The 11408-nt window shown below is 53.6% G+C and overlaps 5 protein-coding genes across 5 annotated transcripts; 4 read left to right on the top strand and 1 right to left on the bottom strand.

The window, feature by feature from the left end:
- Positions 1 to 1392: 1392 nt before the first annotated feature.
- Positions 1393 to 3106, top strand: L226DRAFT_566214 (uncharacterized protein; the record flags this gene model as incomplete). The annotated part of the gene is made up of 6 exons (XM_067683878.1): positions 1393 to 1516; positions 1574 to 1608; positions 1662 to 1844; positions 1920 to 1978; positions 2038 to 2095; positions 2147 to 3106. 6 exons carry the CDS (start codon positions 1393 to 1395, stop codon positions 3104 to 3106), a joined length of 1419 nt encoding a protein of 472 aa, XP_067542016.1.
- Positions 3107 to 3643: 537 nt separating this feature from the next.
- On the top strand, positions 3644 to 5338 carry L226DRAFT_608672 (uncharacterized protein). The gene is made up of 5 exons (XM_067685954.1): positions 3644 to 3744; positions 3810 to 3850; positions 3899 to 4235; positions 4286 to 4404; positions 4460 to 5338. Exons 1-5 carry the CDS (start codon positions 3681 to 3683, stop codon positions 5324 to 5326), a joined length of 1428 nt encoding a protein of 475 aa, XP_067542015.1. The 5' UTR covers positions 3644 to 3680; the 3' UTR covers positions 5327 to 5338.
- Positions 5339 to 6283: 945 nt separating this feature from the next.
- L226DRAFT_478029 (uncharacterized protein) lies at positions 6284 to 8237 on the top strand. Its single transcript, XM_067676776.1, has 5 exons — positions 6284 to 6406; positions 6461 to 6501; positions 6550 to 6886; positions 6937 to 7064; positions 7122 to 8237. The coding sequence occupies exons 1-5, from the start codon at positions 6343 to 6345 to the stop codon at positions 7983 to 7985; spliced, it is 1434 nt and encodes a 477-aa protein (XP_067542014.1). The 5' UTR covers positions 6284 to 6342; the 3' UTR covers positions 7986 to 8237.
- Positions 8238 to 8411: 174 nt separating this feature from the next.
- L226DRAFT_608670 (uncharacterized protein) lies at positions 8412 to 10160 on the top strand. The gene is made up of 5 exons (XM_067685953.1): positions 8412 to 8529; positions 8586 to 8626; positions 8675 to 9011; positions 9069 to 9190; positions 9250 to 10160. The coding sequence occupies exons 1-5, from the start codon at positions 8466 to 8468 to the stop codon at positions 10111 to 10113; spliced, it is 1428 nt and encodes a 475-aa protein (XP_067542013.1). The 5' UTR covers positions 8412 to 8465; the 3' UTR covers positions 10114 to 10160.
- On the bottom strand, positions 10145 to 10814 carry L226DRAFT_519333 (uncharacterized protein; the record flags this gene model as incomplete). Its single annotated transcript, XM_067678577.1, has 2 exons — positions 10145 to 10159; positions 10218 to 10814. 2 exons carry the CDS (start codon positions 10812 to 10814, stop codon positions 10145 to 10147), a joined length of 612 nt encoding a protein of 203 aa, XP_067542012.1.
- Positions 10815 to 11408: the final 594 nt, after the last annotated feature.

Raw genomic sequence — 11408 nt, 5'->3', positions numbered from 1 at the left:
CTCTCCCACTCTCTCACTTACCCGACTCCCCTCGTGCACGCCCGGACGGACCATCGCACCTTCGGATCTCACTCACGGCGAGTGTAGGTCCATCAGCGGATAGCTCGCCTGCGTTCCCGAGCCCTGCTGGCTTCGACACAGCATTCCCGCTCCCAGCATGAAATGTACTTATTGGAGGATGACGCTCTTATCCTATCGAGTTGCCAATCTTCAGCATTCCGCGGACCGTGCCCTGCGCGAGAACGACTCGCTTGCCCTCGTCTCCTTCAACGTGCCACCTCCACCTTCAAGCGCATGTCCATTCGGCCAGTAGCATCGTTTTCCAAGAAGAACTCGGCTTCTCACATCGTGGCCTTGCGCTGCCCCGGCTAAGCAAGCACGACTTCGCATGAACAGGTAGCTCAGGCTCGGGAAAGAAGACAATTCGATTCTGGTACGCACGAAGCCCGCTCAGGAGGAATCTCCGACTGACTCCTGGTTCAGAATGAAGGTCTGTACAAATGCACGGAAAGTCGTTCATGTTCGATGCCAGACTGGGCGAAGAGAACTCCTCCACACCCATTACCGCCCGTGCTATACCACCCCGACCAACCTGAAACGGGTTAGGAGAGCACTCATCGAAGACTGAAGTGGCCCGACGATATTCGGAGAATACGTTATCGGGAGCGCTCAAGCCCTCATCACGCTTAAGGTTCGCGGAGCAATGGCGCGGCAGCTGTCACTGTCAGCTCTGCGCCGGCGGACTGCGATCTCGATGTGTTGATGTCCAAGACTATTCTGTGCTCTTGAGTCATCGTTTGCCTAACCTGCACAGTGTCGTGTCCTCAGGCTACTATGCAGCCGTGGAAGTGGGAGCCTGCGTCGGTATGTAGCTAAAACAATTTGACTCCTAGGATGTGGAACATTGACATGTATCAGCAGGTAGTCTTCGTCATTTACTCGCCATAGCTGGGCTTGTGCTTAGTCGGTATCTCGATGCGCTCGTGTAGCCCTCAGCGTGGTCATAGGGCGGAGCGGCGTGTACTGTATCCATGCAGATTCGCCAGGAGTACGTACTGATTAGCCGATGCTGAAACTTTGTGCGCTGAAAGTAGGTGCGTCCTTCGCTCGTATCAGAAGTAAGTTGCCGATCAAATTCATCCAGGCGATGAGGCAGGCGCCGCAGTGCATTCGCCACAGAACCCGTGTCATGATGATACACTTCGCACCGCCCTTCCTGGCGTCATTTTCTACACATACCCGGTGTATGAGTCCTTATTGCTGTGCCGAGCCTCTTGCGCCCGCTCCACTGTGCGTTTCTTATAGCTTTATCTTTCCCCTCGTTACCCTGTCCCGAGCCGTCTCGAGAGCGCCTATTCTACTAGTGTTCCTCCTCGTCACTCTTTTCCTTCAATGTGGACTCAGCACTTTTCTCTTATTCTGTTCCTGAACTTTCTCCTTCAAACCTGCGCGGCCAATTTTACGTTCACATACAGCGAGGCAACGCAGTGCGACGACTTTCAAGTCTCATGGACAGGTACGTCGTGTAATCCGTATTCCATCGATCTATTATTTCTGATCCCATTGGTTGTAGGAGGCACCCCACCATTCTACCTCACAATCATACCGGTATGTGTGGAAACCCATCCCGTTGCCACCACGTCAAGTTTACCCCTTCGTAGGCGTTCGCGGTCCAGTCCAAAGTCGCCATCGCCGATAGTAGCTTCAACAATAATCATGGGGTTTTCAGCACCCCGATGACGTTCCCCGCGGACAAGAAGATAGTTGTGGTTATGTCGGATGCGACGGGCTTTGGTTCAGGAGGAGTGTCCCCCGTCATCACAGTGGGCAAACCGGTGAATAACGTGAACTGTGACACCAATGCCAATCCCAGTGCGTCCCTCAATCCTTACGCATTTTCGCATGAGTTTATCAACTAGGGCTATTGCTCAGCTAACGACTTCGACTTCACCAACGACGATGCTCTCACTCAGTGCACGTGAGTCGCGGGTCTCTATCTTCCAACCACGGACATAACGACTCAATCCCCCTCGTCAGCCCATACCATATAACCAACTACAACTACGGAAAGGCGGTAGAGCCCGTGCAGTTGACCGTCAGTATTGCCCACGCTTTCGTAGCGCATCCCTACTTACATCTTGCGCAGGGTGTAGTACCTGGCGGTTCGACATTCGTCCTCAACGTACCCAAAGGCACGAACTCGTATACCTGGGGCGCAGACGTCGCTGCAGGTACACAGCTCATCCTCATGATGACTGATGCGATTGGTAAGCAAGGCGGAAATACGGACATCATGGTCGTCGCGCAGTCCCTGAACACGTCGTGTCTGGACAACAACTCCCCCGCTTCTGCTACCAATGCACCTTCCTTGACTTCCGCATCTGGCACTATCTCCCCGACATCGAACAACAGTTCTCCCTCGTCCTCTTCCTCTGCATCGCGCTCGGACACCACCCCCTCATCACCATCCCGCTCAGACACATCGTCCTCAAGAACGGGAACTCTCGTGGCCGCCATCGTTGCTCCTGTGGTGGGCGTCACAGTGCTCGTCGTTGGCGCATTTATTTGGTGCCGACGCCGCCGTGACAGAGGAGTCAGAGTGCTTGGGAGCAGGTTCCAAGATTCAGGGTTTGACCTGACGAAGGACGACCGAGACACCTCTGTGCACATGGGAGAGATTGTACCGCCGACCTCAGCTGTGCCTCTCCTCCGTGACCGGTCGCCAGGTGCGGACGGCGCGACAGCCCTTGGCAATTACTCCCCACGCCTGCCATCCTCCGCGTCACAGGACTATCAGCACGGGGCTATGTCCGCCTACCGCCCGAGCCATGACAGTTCCTCGCAGTCTAGTGGCACCCCGGTCCCAGCAGTCGCCTATGCCCGTGGTATCAGCACAAGCGCACGTTCAGGCGATGACAGCCTCAGCGGTTGGCGCAGCAAGGCTGCCGAGGCTAACGTCCTGGTCCCTCCCGGTCACCAACCTCCTGCTCAGTTCATCCTCCATACCGACCTTGAAGACAGCATTGCGCCTCCGACCCGGGAAGTGATCGAACTTCCGCCACAGTATAGCGAACGCCGCGCCACCCAGCCCAATGATTTCCGGTGATTGGTCTTGGCCCACAATTGTAGCGGTCTGCTACACCCACACCGTGTTATGGACCGTGTCTTCATCCAGGTTCGTTCCTTCAGACTTACGAAAGACAGTATATCAGATACCAGTACTTTATTCATTTCCGTGTATTTTTTGATTGGATAACTCATAGCTTCGGTTCTTCGTACTTATGTTCGTGGTACGAGGTCACCCGTTATTCTGGGAGTCAGACTTTGACGTATAGCGTTCTGTGGATCATTATTATTTGAGTGACTGAGTTTATTTACCCCTCATGTGTTGTGAGGGAGTCTCGGAGAATCGTGAGTGCACGACGAGATCGTACAGGCTATGGATGAGAGTTCGGGAAGCCGAAATGATGGGAAACTGGATAGTCGACTGGTCGCAGATGAAGTTAATGTCTCGCAGATGTGTATTGAAACTGCCAGCTTGAAAGTGTTGGATCGGCAACATGGACCCCGTGATCGTGAGAGTCCTTGCGCATATCGGACGCTCTTGCCAAGTTCCGTCCAGCTCAGCATCTCATCGCACAGTCGCAAGGATACAAGACAACGTAGTAGCGTAGAACATCATGAAGGATGATGACCCCCTCCCACTACAAGATGGATTTCATCACGCCACAGTGGCCGTTTATGGTGCAGTGTTTCTTTTCTCTAGCAGACAGCTGTCCAGATAGTGACTAATGTACCGATGAGTTTAGGTGAAGCGGGCTCGGGGAAGAAGACATTGCTTTCGATATTGGTAAGTTGGCATCTCTAGGTATCTGTCTTCTTCTGAATTACCCGTCAGAATAAACACCCGTATAAGCGTGCGGTGGACGGAAAGGTCTTCACGTTCGATGCAAGATTGGGCACCGAGTGCTCCGCCAGTGCATCAATCGCCATTGTGCTCTATAACGCCGTCCATCCACCTCCGCTCTTCAAAGAAACGCTCTCTTTGGCTCGTAAGGAGGCCGGGTTCACGTGTGTCGTTCAATCCAAGTTCGACCTGGTCACTTGCGAATATTCTGATGAGCACTTCGACTGTCTTGAGTTTGCTCCTTGGGTCGCGTACAAATATGACGTTGATTGTGTCAATGCAAGCTTCACAACTGCAGATGGCATTGAAGAACTGTTGTCTATGCTCAGTACGTCTCGATTACTTCGACCATATCACTGATATTCATGTGGCTCTTAGTGAATCACCTTGAGCCGTCACCTGCGCCGAAGGTCACCTTGCTGGAACGTCTCCGGGACGCTATTTTGGATCGTATTGCTGCGTTGTTTGCACTACCGACTGGGCGTATGATATCAGATGTGAGTATAACCCTCCGTCCCCAGTGAAAGAAAGTCTGATAAATCGCATCTGCAGCTTTCATCCGAATTGTTACCAATCACCTCAGTTGCCGACGTTGACGACCTACTTCGAACTGAGTTCGATATGGCATGGGGAAATTGTCTGAAGCAACGACTGCACGCGTCGGATAGCCCCTGGTCGGTAGGAATCCATCGCATCAGCCAGTCCTTGGTTGCGAAGACCGCTACGCCTTCCGAGCGCGCGAGCATGGAGTACGTCCGCCAGAATACCACCATCCCCGTCCCGCGGACGTACGTTCCCAACATCTCCATGCTAGTCATGGACTTCATCGATGGCGACATGCTCCATGAATGTTGGGATAGACTGGGCCTTTTCCGACGATTCCGCATCGCGTGCACGCTCCGTGTCTACGTACTAAAGCAGATGCGTGCTCTCTGGCGACCTACAGTGGGTGCCGTCGATACATTCTACGCGGGTGGCATCCTCTTCGGAGACGATCTACATGGCCCCTTCGAGTCTCCATTACGCTTTCGCCGTTTTTGCGAATACGTGGCGTGCGTCGGTTGGCGGCCCGTTGTCGCCGTCTCCCAAATGCGCGGTGAGAAGCCGCCGCCTATGCCACGTCCGTCGCTCGATTGGACTCCCGTCTTCACTCATGGAGACCTCAACCCAAGTAACGTTCTCATCGATCGCCAGGGAACTGTCTGGATTATTGATTGGGACTCTGCGGGGTTCTATCCCTCTTGCATCGAGTCCGTAGCCATGTGGCATGTGGATGTCAATGTTCATCCCGATGACGACGCGATTTCGTGGCATGGCTATAGGTGGTTCATTGCGGGAAGGACTACGGAGGCGGAAGAACAGTTCTGGTACACTTTCTTCTCTACCATACATCGTTTTCGTGGCATCCCCAAATTCTGATGTAGAGTGCATTTGCTCGGTATACGAATTTACTCAAGAATGCTCGTTCTGATAGGAAGGTAGTGAATGATAGGACCAAAAACTTCCCTGCCTACATCCTGCGTGGCAGCCTCAATATTCGCCACGAACCTTTCGACCAAATCCTGCGCAAGCCAACTTCACGAAGCTCTCCTGCCATTGCAGCTGCCAATAGAGGGTACCCGCAGCCTGAGCCGTCTGAGCGATATTGGCAGCTTTGGAGCTCTCCACGTTCAAGGTGACAAGATTGTGCACGATGATTGTCGCCGTGTCCTTAAAACCCACCGTCGGCTTCGACACCATCGCCTCTTCAGGTTCAAGCGAGACCTCGGGAATCGGGTGCCTCGGGCTGCCGAGGGGACAGGAACGATGAGTACGGCAGACAGTAGCTGGTTGTCATGCCCGGGGCTCTCGTGCAGATGCATGCGTTTCGCGTCACTGGAAGGCCTGGCTGTACAATGATTGCGCAGGACAGGAAAGAACATAACGTATCAATTATGACCTACAACTAGAGGGGAAATGGAAGTCAGAATACGTCGTTCCCGGGCATCAGCCTCATATAAAACATACCTCTATTCATATAGCACAGCTTAGACATGTTCCCACCGGACCAAGATTGTAGTCACGTCCAGGAAGCCGTCGGGAGACCCGTAGATGGACTTACTAGTTGCTGTTCACAGGATTGGATGTCCTCGCGTTTGCTTCGCATGCCGTACGTTCGTGCAAGGCAGAAGATATTAGGCGGGATGGCTAAAAGCCAAGAACCACCGCAGCAGGAGACGTGGTACATGCGTTCATGAGGTAGCAGTTCACTGATTGACCTGAAAGACCGTCAATGTCATGAGTAGCAACACGGATACCACGTGATCGTGAGAAACCTTGCCAGCACCCGCTTGAAGCAGTTGGCCGGACGCCCTAACTTCCATCCGCATCCAGTACCCGGTACTCTCGCTGCACAATCGTAAGAATAACAGGACGCCGTCGGAGCGTTGATAGGCATGGATGTCTCCGAATCTCTCCCCCAGCGAGATGGATATCATCACGCCACAGTGGCCGTTTATGGTGCAGTGTTTCGCTCCAGACACCTGTCGCATATTCAACTAACGATGATTTCAGGTGACCCAGGATCAGGAAAGAAGACGCTGCTGTCGATACTTGTATGTCTTTAGCTGTAACTGCTTGCCTTATGCTGAGTCTCCTGTCAGAATAAGCGTCCGTATAAGCGTGAGACCGACGGGAAGGTCTTCACGTTTAATGCGCAATTGGGCACCGAGTACTCTACTCGAGTATCAATCGCTATTGTACTGTACAACGCAGTCCACAGACCTGCAGCCTTTGAAGAAACGCTACAGCTGGCTCGCAAGGAGTCGGGATTCACATGTGTCGTTCAAACCAAGTTCGACCTAGTCACGAGCGACTACTCTAATGAGCACCTCAGCCATCTCCAGTTTGCTCCTCGGGTGGCATATAAGTACGACGTCGATTGTATCAACGTGAGTTTGACAACTTCCAATGGCGTTAGTGAATTGTTGTCCCTGCTCAGTACGTCTCAGCTACTGCGACCATATCACTGATATTCATGTTGCTGGTAGTGAACTACCTCGATCCACCATCTGCGCCCAAGGCCACCTCACTTGGGCTCCTCCAACGTCTACGAGATGCTCTTCTGGACCGGATCGCCGCGTTGTTTGCACTGCCGACTCGGTGTATGACATCGGACGTAGGTACTCTACCTCTCCACTAACTCCCAGGAAGGCTGACAGATCTCTCCACGCAGATTTCATCCGAGCTATCACAAATAACGTCAGATGAAGACTTGTACAATCGGCTACGAACTGAGTTCGATATGGCATGGGGAGATCGTTTGAAGCAACGGCTGCATGCGGAGGCATCCCCCTGGTCGGTAGGAGTCCATCGCATCACTCACTCCTTAGTGGCGAAGAGACGGGTGCCTTCAGAACGCGCGAGCATGGAGTACGTCCGCCAGAACACCTCCATCCCTATTCCTCGGACGTACCTTCCCAACATTTCCATGCTAGTCATGGACTTCATCGACGGCGACATGCTCCACGAATGTTGGAATAAGTTGGGCCTGTTCCGACGATTCCGCATCGCGTGCACGCTCCGTGTCTACGTGAACCAGATGCGTACGCTCCGGCGACCTGCAGTCGGCGCAGTGGACACAGGCTACATGGGCGGCATCCTCTTCGGAGACAGTCGACATGGCCCCTTCGAGTCGCTATCACGCTTTCGCCGATTCTGCGAGTACGTGGCATGTGTTGGCTGGCGACCCCTCGTTGCCCTCGCCCGCATCCGTGGTGAGAAACCGCCACCTATGCCTCGTCCGTCGCTGGACTGGACTCCCGTCTTCACTCATGGAGACCTCAACCCAAGTAACGTTCTCATCGATCGTCAGGGAACGGTGTGGATCATCGATTGGGACTCTGCGGGATTCTATCCCTCTTGCATCGAGTCCGTAGCCATGTGGCATGTGGATGTCAATATCCATCCTGACGACGACGCTATTTCGTGGCATGGCTATAGGTGGTTCATTGCAGGCAAGACTACGGAGGAGGAGGAACAATTCTGGTACAACTTCTTCTCTGGCATCCATCGTTTCCGGGGTATCCCCAAAGTCTGATGTAGAATACATACGATCACTCACACATACTCGTTCTAGATAGGGAGAGGAACTACCGTCCGGACTGTAGCGGTAGTACTGAAGCCCTCTGTCGGTGACGACGTTGAGGACGTCCTGCACGGTGATTCTCACTGTGTCCTTGGACGGACAAACGATCCTGATGCTTGTCGGCGTTACTAATGAGTTGACAGATTGGATGTTCTTGTGTTTGCTTCGCATTATGTACCTCAGTAGAAGAAAATGAATCAGGAGTTATGTCCTACAGCCAAGGGTCACTGGCAGGAGACGTGTGTTCATGAATTAACAAGTACCGTCAGGCTCAGCGGCAACATAGGTACCACGTGATCGTGAGAGGCCTTGCCAGCACGGACGCTTGAACCGCGGCGGGAGGACGTCTCAACTTCTACCCACGTCCAGTACCAGGTACTCTCGCCGCACAATCGGAAGGATAACAGGACGAACATCGGAGCTTGGACAGACATGGAGATCTCTGAGTCTCTCTCCCAGCGAGATGAATCTCATCATGCCACAGTGGCCGTTTATGGTACAGTATTGCTTTCCAGATACCTGTCGGCATAATTACCTGACAATGAGTTTAAGGTGAACCAGGCTCGGGGAAGAAGACGCTGATATCAATACTGGTATGTCTGCATCTCCAACTCTATGTCTTATGCTGACTCGCCTGCCAGAATAAGCGTCCGTATAAGCGCGATGCGGACGGGAAAGTCTTCGTGTTTGATGCGCGAATGGCCACCGAGTGCTCTGCCCGGGTATCAATCGCCATTGTACTCTACAACGCAGTACACAATCCCGCAGCCTTGGAAGAAACGCTCGAGCTGGCCCGCAAGGAGGCCGGATTTACATGTGTTGTTCAAACTAAGTTCGACCTGGTCACTAGCGACTTCTCTTATGAGCACCTCAACCGTCTCCAGTTTGCTCCTTCGATCGCATACACATATGACGTGGATTGTGTCAACGCGAGTTTGACAACTGCAGGTGGCGTTGACGAGTTGTTGTCCCTGCTCAGTACGTCTCATCGCCTCGAAAGTTCGACTATATCACTGATATCTATGTGGTTGTTAGTGAATCACCTCGAACCGCCATCCGTGCCGCGGAAGCCTGTCACTCTGGGACGTCTCCAGGACGCACTATTTGATTGGATCGCTGCTTTGTTCGCACTGCCAACTCGGTGCACGACATCAGACGTGAGTACACTCTCTGTCCCCTCGAAGGAAGGCTTGACAAACTGTGTCTGCCCACTCAGCTGCCATCCGAATTATCACAAATCACATCATATGCCGATGTGCGCAAGCGGATGCGAACTGAGTTCGATATGGCTTGGGGAAATCGTTTGAAGCAACGACTGCACGCATCGGAAGACTCCTGGTCAGTAGGAATCCATCGCATCAGTCAGTCCTTGGTGGCGAAGATAGCTGCGCCTTCCGAGCGCGCAAGTATGGAGTACGTCCGCCAGAACACCTCCATCCCGGTTCCTCGGACGTACCTTCCCAACATCTCCATGCTAGTCATGGACTTCATCGATGGCGACATGCTCCACGAATGTTGGGATAGGTTGGGCCTGTTCCGACGATTCCGGATCGCGTGCACGCTCCGTGTCTACGTGAAGCAAATGCGCGCTCTCCGGCGACCTGCAGTCGGCGCTGTAGACACAGGCCGCGTGGGCGGCATCCTGTTCGGAGACGATTTACACGGCCCCTTTGAATCTCTCGCACGCTTTCGCCGGTTCTGCGAATTAGTGGCATATGTTGGTTGGCGGCCCCTTGCTGCCGTCGCCCAGATGCGAGGTGAGAAGCCGCCGCCTATGCCACGTCCGTCGCTCGATTGGACTCCCGTCTTCACGCACGGAGACCTCAACCCAAGTAACGTCCTCATCGATCGCCAGGGAACTGTCTGGATCATTGATTGGGACTCCGCGGGGTTCTATCCCTCTTGCATCGAGTCCGTAGCCATGTGGCATGTGGATGCCAATATCCAACATGATAACGACGCGATTTCGTGGCATGGCTATAGGTGGTTCATTGCGGGCAAGACTACGGAGGAGGAGGAACAATTCTGGTACAACTTCTGCTCTGGCATACATCGTTTCCCTGGCATCCCCAAGCCCTAATGTACAGTACATTGGCACCGTATATGATTACTCAGACAGGCTCGTTCTGGATGAAAAAGTAGTGAGCAACCGCGTCAAGGACTAACAAGGGTGCAGACGCCTACCGAGACCTCTGATTCGTTGTAGTGAGTTCCTTGGACAGGTGGCCAAATGATGGCGCTGCGCCGTTCCTTCGCGGCCGCCTCAATATCCGCCGCGAACTTCTCGACCACCTCTCGCGCAAGCCAACCCTTCGTCACAAAGCGCTCCAACAACTGCAGCTGCCAGCAGAGGCAGCCGCTGCCGACTGGGCTGTACTTGTAGTACTGGTGCCCTGCGTCGGTGACGACATTGAGGACGTCCTGCACGGTGACTCGCACCGTGTCTTTGAACGTCGTCGTCAACTTGAGCCCGGGACGGCTCGATATGAGCGCATTCATTCGACGAGCCTGCACTTGAAGGGTACCGAAGAGATTGTTCTCGTCCGGGAGACGATGATAGACGTGGCGTTGGGGTTGGAACATGTTGAACGACACGCCCTCATAAAAGACCCGCGAGCCGTCGATGTTCTCCTCCAGCATTTGCGGGAAACGGTAGCTGGTCATCCAGTGAACCATGCCACTGTGCGTGCACCACAATATGACCTCCTTCAGCGGCTGGGTAGAGAAACGAGCCGCCTGGTTGTCAATGACGGGCTCGATCTTGTGGTCGGGAGGTGTCATAATCTACAATTAAATGGGAGATGCCAATCAGCATGCGTCGTCCCCGGAGACCGGGTGTTGAGATGCTTACATCTCGGGAGGAGGGGATACTGGGGGGCACTCGAGCTCGACGATACCGTCATTGGAGCGATCGCTTTATGATATTCGTCAAGGTGGGAGAGCACGGCAGGACCTAGCCTATTTCGGCGCATATCGAGTCAGTACGCTGTACACATATGGGTAGCGTGGGGAGCAAGGGTGTAGGGAGGCCTGTCCGAGATGAGATGTTGAACTTGATCTCCAGAGCGCTCCGCTCATCGAAGCATGAACCCGGTATACCGTTCCAAATATCCTAAAGACAGCGAACGAAGTTTGATTTTGTGGAACTGAACGTGATGGCAGGAGTTCGTACCTTGTACTTGTGTTCCACATATCCGCTTGTGGAAGAAGGACGTGAGCCACTCGGGCGAGCGCCGCTCTACGGAAAGCCACCACGACATCATGAGCGCAATCTAGAATGTACGGCGGTCAGCGTAGTGAGTTCTGTGGATGTGCGTTCCTGATGGTTCGTCAGATGTCGGACTTGCGACGGACCGAGCCGCGTCCTCGTGAAGT

The sequence above is a fragment of the Lentinus tigrinus genome (genome assembly GCF_003813185.1).
Source record: "Lentinus tigrinus ALCF2SS1-7 unplaced genomic scaffold L226scaffold_2, whole genome shotgun sequence".
In the NCBI taxonomy this organism is placed as follows: Eukaryota; Fungi; Basidiomycota; class Agaricomycetes; order Polyporales; family Polyporaceae; genus Lentinus; species Lentinus tigrinus.
This window is presented reverse-complemented; position numbering and strand designations above follow the sequence as displayed.

Coding starts and splice junctions, on each gene's coding strand:
- L226DRAFT_478029 (XM_067676776.1), top strand. CDS start 6,343: ATGGATGTCTCCGAATCTCTCCCCCAGCGAGATGGATATCATCACGCC. Junction 6,407..6,460: donor CGCCACAGTGGCCGTTTATG/GTGCAGTGTTTC, acceptor CGATGATTTCAG/GTGACCCAGGATCAGGAAAG. Junction 7,065..7,121: donor CTCGGTGTATGACATCGGAC/GTAGGTACTCTA, acceptor CTCTCCACGCAG/ATTTCATCCGAGCTATCACA.
- L226DRAFT_608670 (XM_067685953.1), top strand. CDS start 8,466: ATGGAGATCTCTGAGTCTCTCTCCCAGCGAGATGAATCTCATCATGCC. Junction 8,627..8,674: donor AGACGCTGATATCAATACTG/GTATGTCTGCAT, acceptor CTCGCCTGCCAG/AATAAGCGTCCGTATAAGCG. Junction 9,012..9,068: donor CGAGTTGTTGTCCCTGCTCA/GTACGTCTCATC, acceptor TGTGGTTGTTAG/TGAATCACCTCGAACCGCCA.
- L226DRAFT_608672 (XM_067685954.1), top strand. CDS start 3,681: ATGAAGGATGATGACCCCCTCCCACTACAAGATGGATTTCATCACGCC. Junction 3,745..3,809: donor CGCCACAGTGGCCGTTTATG/GTGCAGTGTTTC, acceptor CGATGAGTTTAG/GTGAAGCGGGCTCGGGGAAG. Junction 3,851..3,898: donor AGACATTGCTTTCGATATTG/GTAAGTTGGCAT, acceptor ATTACCCGTCAG/AATAAACACCCGTATAAGCG.